This window comes from Carica papaya, chromosome 5 (assembly GCF_054855325.1).
Source record: "Carica papaya isolate Zhongbai chromosome 5, ASM5485532v1, whole genome shotgun sequence".
NCBI lineage: Eukaryota > Viridiplantae > Streptophyta > Magnoliopsida > Brassicales > Caricaceae > Carica > Carica papaya.
The window spans coordinates 17,991,958-17,999,532 of record NC_142313.1 but is presented as its reverse complement, the minus strand read 5'-3'; the positions used below and the strand labels follow the sequence as shown (position 1 = coordinate 17,999,532).

Genomic DNA, 7,575 nt, shown 5'->3' with positions numbered 1-7,575 from the left:
GGGAAATAAATGAAACAATTCAAGACTCTAATAGTTTTTACATTATGAAAATTTGTCCAAAAAGCTAATTATGTCCACTTTAACTAACTCTCTATATTGTTTAAAGAATTATGGATTTGAAATCACTTGGCTCTAGAGCATAATTCCATCACAATCCTAAAGGCTTGTGGATCTTTTCTTCCTTGTTAGAATGAAATCTTTGTTTCCTTAAAAAATTCTCTTGATAAAAAATCAACACTTTTCTCAACCAAACCCACCTCTCCTCGATCCAGTCTCTCAAAATAATTACAAAAAATGGATTATAGCAGGAGAAAAGGTCATCCCTCTATTCCATTCCTTCACAGGCTTAGGAATGGTCGGGATGAGAAGAGTTAACTCTCCTAAAGTACATTTTCAGTAATTTCGTATAATGACCTGTAGAAACATTATACTTCGCAAAAGTGCTCATAGGTATTTTCTCATAAATGATAACAAAAAGCAAAGAAAGCAATGACACCTATCAGAAGGAGTGACTTGATGCATCTCTCGCATCTCAAAGCTGATGAGCCACCTTCTTCTTCTTCTTCTTCTATTTTTAAAGTATTGTTGATTTAGGAATAAAGTTAACGTTTGAACTCCCATAAACTTCTTTTAACTACTTGATGATAGATTTTTGGCTGAACTTTTTTCCTTTAGGCTAACCCATTTCCATCTTTTTTCAAAAGTTTCTTCCTAATTCTTCTAATATTTGAATACTTATTATTGACATTCTACTTTTCCCGTAACAACATCCAAGCAAAACGAGTAACATATAAGACATGAGATAACATAGGCCAAGCATAACAAATTCACATATAGGACACAACAAAATAACATAAGCCAAGCAAACAAATTTACGCAAACAGGTTGTATAATCCGAAATATCAACATATAACTTTACAGAGCTTTTTCTTTTTTTTTTTTTTTCTTATATATATATATATATATATATATATATATGAAAAAATCAATAGAGATTCTAGTTCAATATGATCGAATCATGGGCCCACACATCTGGTTTAAGAGTATTCTACGCCTACATTAGAATTAGTACAGCCTACGAAGAAGAAAAGGAAAAACCCAAAAAAAACAAAAAGCAGCCTTCTGTAAACCCCGAAATTTTTAATTAGAATCCACCAACATATATACTTAATTATTAATATTTTTTTTATAATTAAACACAACTGCTACTTGTTTTTTTTTTTATTTTTTATAAAATATAAAATGTATTACACTGTACTAAAACTGACTTCTTAAATAAATTGTTCACGCTAGTCAATCTTAGCACTACCAAAGTGGACTCTTTGGGTCCCTTTTTTTTTTTAATTTCCTTAGCAAATGAATTGGTTATTATTTAAACAAATTAATTTGATTAATTAATTAAAAAGAGTAGATAATTAATTGTGATTTTGGTGTAACTAATTAATTAATTAATTATTAAGAGAAACTTAAAGAAACTTTTTTAAAGAAACATCCATTGTTAATGCACTAACGTAACCCCTCTTTATCTCTCTTTCTCTCAGAAAAGGCGCACCCAAATCTGAAACCAGCAAACTATGGAGCAATCACTTGCATAATTAACTTCTCCTTTCTTCTTTCTGTAACCTGTGGAGCTTAAAGCCAGCTTAAATGGGGTGTACGGCGTCGAAGCTCGACAACGAGGACACTGTCAGGCGATGCAAGGAACGTCGTCGTTTAATGAAGGAAGCCGTCTATGCCCGCCACCATCTCGCCGCTGCACATGCCGACTACTGCCGCTCACTCCGCCTCACCGGCTCTGCTCTCTCCGTTTTCGCTTCCGGCGAACAACTCTCCGTCTCCGACCAGACCCCCTCCGTCTTCCTTCATCCCCCACAACCTCTTCCCACCAAACCCATCAATCCTCCTCCTGCTCCGAGGCCCCCTTCACCTTCACCTTCTTCAGTCCACCCTCCTCCTCCTCCTTTTTCTCCTTCTCCCTCTCCCACCATAGCTAGCTCCAAGCTTCCTCACATCCTCTCTGCATCCAGCCTCTCCGCCTCCTCTCGCCGCCGCAAGCCACAACCTAAGCTCCCTCACATATTATCTGAATCTAGCCCCTCTTGTTCCCCCAAGAGCGAGAGATCCAACTTCACTTCCAATTACTACCCCACCGCTTACCAGAACTCTACTTATTCCAGCACTCCTTCACAGGCTTCCTCTGTATGGAACTGGGAGAATTTCTACCCTCCTTCCCCACCCGAGTCCGAATTCTTCAACCGAAAACCCCAACATAAACCACCTAACGACCGCCATCACCTCCTGGACTTCGTTAATGACATCGACGATGATGACACGGAGACTGAGAGATCAGAATACGATTTCTTCAAGCCGCAGAGAGGGAATAATCTCCGTCGCAACGACAATAGCAGCAACCATCACAGTGCGGTCGATGAGGAGACGGAGAGAGAGGAAGTGCAGTGTAGCGAGTGGGGGGACCACGATCATTACAGCACGACCACTTCATCAGATGAAGAAGAAGATGAAGACAGAGAGTCCAGATCCGAGATCGAAACTCGCTCTGAATTTGGAGCCTCCGTTCGGGCGGAATCAGTAAAGCAACCGCATCCGCATCCGCATCCGCATCCGCAGCCGCAGCCGCAGCCGCAGCCGCAGCCGCAGCAAACGTACGGTGGCTTCAGACAAGAAAAATCTGAGAAGTTCGACGATGCGACGACGTCATCTAGGAGCTTCAGGACAGGAGGGGAAATCTCGGATATGAAAATGGTGGTGAGGCACAAAGATTTGAAGGAGATTGTGGATGCCATCAAGGAGAATTTCGAGAAGGCCGCTGCAGCTGGGGATCAGGTGTCCGAGATGCTTGAGATCGGCAGGGCCCAACTTGATCGTAGTTTCAGGCAGTTGAAGAGTGCGTTTTCTATCGTCATTTAGTTTTTTGCAAGGTTTAGGTATGAAGTTTTGGGATAAATAGAGTGAGTAATTAAGATCAGGCATCATTTGCGGGCATGTTTGGTTGTGGAGAATTGAGAAAGCATAGAAATGCGTAGACGATTGATATAAAGATTTTGATTTAGGTCATCAGGGAGTCAATCAAGCTCATGATTTTCTTCTTTTCTTCCATTTTCCTAGGAACCAAACAGAGAATTCTACATGATTATTAAATCCCATTGACAAAAAAATTTGATTGATTGATTTAATCCTACATTTTTTACTTGGTTGCAGAGACGGTGTATCATTCGAGTAGTGTGCTGAGCAACCTGAGCTCTAGCTGGACCTCGAAGCCGCCATTGGCGGTGAAATACCGGCTGGACGCTAATGCACTTGACGAACCGGGCGGTCCAAAGAGCCTGTGTTCCACTTTGGACCGGCTCTTGGCTTGGGAGAAAAAGCTTTATGAAGAAGTCAAGGTGCAATTCTTCAAAGTCCAATTTTTCTTTTTTCTTTTTTCTCTCTGAAAAAAAAGGTTTAATTTTTTTAGGCAAAAAGATGACTAGATATCCACCCACCATTATCGATAGCGTTTATTCTCCACAATGCCCGAAATTATCCTTCTCTTTTTCCACTTTATGTTTTGGATCATTTTACCAAACTGCCCCTGCTATATCTAATGACTGAAATGCACTTTGCCTAGATCAATCTCTACTGATAATTAATCTTTTAAGCTTCTTTCTTTAGAAAACCAGGAAAATCATCAATAAAGGAAACCATTTTTATGTTTATGAATATTGAATTGGAAACCCAGAGAGGAAGTGGGTTAATCCGTTAGCATCTGCACTTATCCATGGCTATACTGGGAATCTTCGAATTTGTACACTTGCATTTCATTTATGTTAAATTTTATTTTGGGTGGAACCGATCTGCTAATTCTTTGATTCCAGTTAGTATTAGTAAGAGAGACCTTGAACTAAGAAATAGATTCTAGAAGCTAATTAGAAACTAAAAAATAGTATACTGAACAATCGCAATAATCGGGTTTATTGATATTCTGGTATAGTAGATGCTATGACATATACAATCATACTCAATTCGATGGAATTGTTTGATATTAACGGGGATCTTCTATACCATATGTGGATGACAAAGTTGTGAATCAAATTTAGGCTAGGGAAGGTGTGAAGATTGCACATGAAAAGAAGTTGTCAGCACTGCAGAGCCAGGAATACAAAGGGGATGATGAAACCAAGCTGGACAGGACCAAGGCTTCAATAAAAAGGTTGCAGTCATTAATTATTGTCACATCTCAGGCAGTTGCTACAACATCTACTGCCATTATCGGGCTTAGAGATACTGATCTTGTTCCCCAGCTTGTTGAACTCTGTCATGGGTGAGTCCTTTTCTCTTAACTTGATGATTTATCTATACTGCACTGCACGCTGTAACTCTATGGTGATCGCCCTCCATGCTGATTTCAAAATGTGGTGAAAGCACTAGGTATCTACCAATTGTTCTCTCTTCCATAAGGTCTGAGAAGCTTTTACTTATAACTAATGGGTGAAGATGAAATTGAACTCCATATAAATTATATTTTCGATGATTTAGACTTTAATAAGTACTCGTATTCACTGATCTTCAAATTCTTCATTGCTAGATTTGTAAACTATTTTTTGGAGCCCAAATCATCTTAAATATGTCATTTCTTTCTCCTTCTTAAACAAAATCAGTAAGTGATTTCACATTGCAATGATTTATGTTTCCCATGCGAGTTCTGGAAATTAAGGTGGATGTACGTCAAACTACTTGTCTTCCCTTGGTTCTGTTAGACAAACTACTTGCTACGTATCAGATCAGTGATGGTCATCAAACTATCACTTGTTAATGTTTTTCTTAAAGTATATACATATCAGACACTGCAACTCGGGGACTTTGAGCAATATCTTATCAGAGGCCTCCCCGTTTAAATGATTGAGAAATAAGAATTACAATTGCTTAGTTAATATTACATGAGGTTCTTGTATTACATTTTACAAATGCAGATTTGGGTTGCTGTAATTTGTAATAAGGTTGCTTAGTCTTACACTATTAGAATTGCATTGTTTAATCTTACATGAGGTTCTCATGAGTAACAAGCATGGCCATCTGCAGATGTAAATTGCCAATTTAGGTTTGAGTGTAACTTCCCTATAATACATGGTCTGGCATCTGTAGATGGCCATGTTTGTTGCTCTTGATTTGACAAGTTTGTGGATGTATGTTTAAGACCTTCCAAGATGCACAAATTGTCAGATAGCTTGTTTTAGATAGTCTTGTTGTCATGTGACCTTTTCGATGAGCAGATAGATGCTCCCGGATTAGTGACACCATTCAGCTGATGAAATGAATCATGTGAAACAAAACTTACATATTTTATGTATCTGTCTTCGAGTGCAGCTTCATGTACATGTGGAGATCCATGCATCAATACCATGAAATTCAGAATCACATTGTGCAGCAAGTCCGGGGGCTTGTGAATAGATCAGGCAGGGGTGATTCAACTTCTGAACTGCATCGGCAGGCAACACGTGACCTTGAGTCAGCTGTCTCTGCATGGCACTCTAGTTTCTGCCGCTTAATAAAATTCCAACGGGACTTCATTCGTTCTCTTCATGGCTGGTTCAGGCTTACCCTTCTTCCTGTCAGCAATGACAACATTAATGGCGAAAGGGAACCATCTGATATATATGCCTTTTGTGATGAGTGGAAGCTTGCCCTTGACAGGGTCCCTGATACTGTTGCTTCTGAAGCTATCAAGAGCTTTATCAATGTGATCCATGTGATAACTGTTAAACAAACTGAAGAGCTGAAGATCAAAAAGCGGACTGAAACTGCATCAAAGGAACTTGAAAGAAAGGCTTCATCACTTAGGAACATAGAGAGGAAGTACTACCACTCATACTCCATGGTTGGTATTGGTCTTCCTGATGCTGGGCCAGATAATGGACAAGTTTTGGATGCTCGGGACCCACTATCCGAGAAAAAATCAGAGCTTGCAGCCTGTCAAAGGCGAGTAGAGGATGAGATGCTGAGGCATTCCAAGGCAGTAGAGGTGACACGAGCAATGACTCTAAATAACCTGCAGACGGGCTTGCCTGGGGTTTTTCAGGCATTGACCAGCTTCTCTGCCTTGTTTATGGAGGCACTTGAAACGGTATGTACCCGATCTTATGCTATCAAATAGAAAGGAAATACCACGGTAGTAACAATTTTGTGGTTAAGTTAAAAACGTAACAGGGCTGGGGACTTTTTTTTGGTTGTGAGCTCTCTTAATTATAGATAGTATCATTTTTGGAACATGTAAATATATGGATCCCTTTTTGTTTCTTGTGGTTCCATCATCCCTTTTATGAATCAAGCGGAGGGAAATGTGTCTGTATAGGAAATTGCTTGGATTGTTTGTATCACAGGTTAGCAATTTCAGCAAAGTGAATAAAGATACACCTACTGCAATTTCTTTTTCCTCATTAAAGACCTGTTATGAATCTTTATTTGCCCAAAAAAAAAAAAAAAAAGAAAAGTTTGTTGGGTAGGAATGAAAGTCTTTGTACGATCCAGATTTATTGTGTATGCGCTGCAATGATATGTAAAGAGTAAACAGAGGTAATAGGGACCAGGCAAATTCAAGAGTAGATCTGTAAGTTGTGTAAAAAGCTGTGGATGGTATATGCTCATAACATGCTATTTATCTTCATACCTTTTTCCTTTCTTTAGATGAAAAAGGTTCATATTGTGGGTGCCAAATGAGACAAACTGCATCATCACTATCTAAATTATTCATCCATTTATCATCATAGATATAATTCAAAAGCACTGACGAGTTGGTAGAATTCATAAAAGTGATTTGTATAATTTAAATTTTTGTTTTTATATAAAAAAAAATTTATAATTTAGTTAATATAATTAAAAACTTCATCTATCTGGTATCATTATGTATGCTAAAAAAACTCCTTTATGAGAAGAATAATTATGAAGAAGATTAAAGATTAAACACTTGCTTTGTCAGAGAAAATCTTTGGAAGTTTTTAGCTTTTAAATTTGTAAGTATTTTATTTGCAAAAATATATAAGTGGGTTCAAAATTAAGAAAATCATAATAAAAATAATGGTGAAATTTAAAAATTTTAAACATAATTTTTGCATTTTTTTAAAAAATTATTATTTTATTAATTATTCCACAAATTCACAATTTTTGCACGTTTTTCATAAACAAGCCTGCATATATAAACATTAGAAATATAAACAATTAAAAAAATATGTTTGAATGCATTATTTCAATTTTCTATTATCTTGTAGTTGAATTTTTTATTACACCTTAATTGAACTCTTTAAGTAATACTTGAAGTGAATTATAAATTAGCGAAAGTAACAAAAAGTATGGAAAATCATTTAGAATATGATTGTTTTAATTTCAGTTAAAAAATTTTTATGTTTAACATGGATTTTTTTAAAATAAATATATTTATTTTTTCCAAACATGATAATCTTAATATCTTCAGTTTTTTAAGAGTGAGAATTCAATATTAAATATTACGTTAAAAAAATATCTCAAACTTAAAAGGAATTTAAAATAGGAGTAAAGTAATTTAAATACAAAAGAAAAATAATT

General features: G+C 36.9%; 1 protein-coding gene across 1 annotated transcript; it reads left to right on the top strand.

Moving 5' to 3' along the window:
• Window positions 1-1,486: 1,486 nt before the first annotated feature.
• On the top strand, window positions 1,487-6,420 carry LOC110823885 (bZIP domain class transcription factor (DUF630 and DUF632)). Its single transcript, XM_022054385.2, has 4 exons — window positions 1,487-2,905; window positions 3,220-3,404; window positions 4,098-4,321; window positions 5,365-6,420. Exons 1-4 carry the CDS (start codon window positions 1,648-1,650, stop codon window positions 6,149-6,151), a joined length of 2,454 nt encoding a protein of 817 aa, XP_021910077.2. The 5' UTR covers window positions 1,487-1,647; the 3' UTR covers window positions 6,152-6,420.
• The last annotated feature ends 1,155 nt before the right edge of the window (window positions 6,421-7,575 follow it).

Coding starts and splice junctions, on each gene's coding strand:
- LOC110823885 (XM_022054385.2), top strand. CDS start 1,648: ATGGGGTGTACGGCGTCGAAGCTCGACAACGAGGACACTGTCAGGCGA. Junction 2,906..3,219: donor TAGTTTCAGGCAGTTGAAGA/GTGCGTTTTCTA, acceptor ACTTGGTTGCAG/AGACGGTGTATCATTCGAGT. Junction 4,322..5,364: donor CTTGTTGAACTCTGTCATGG/GTGAGTCCTTTT, acceptor CTTCGAGTGCAG/CTTCATGTACATGTGGAGAT.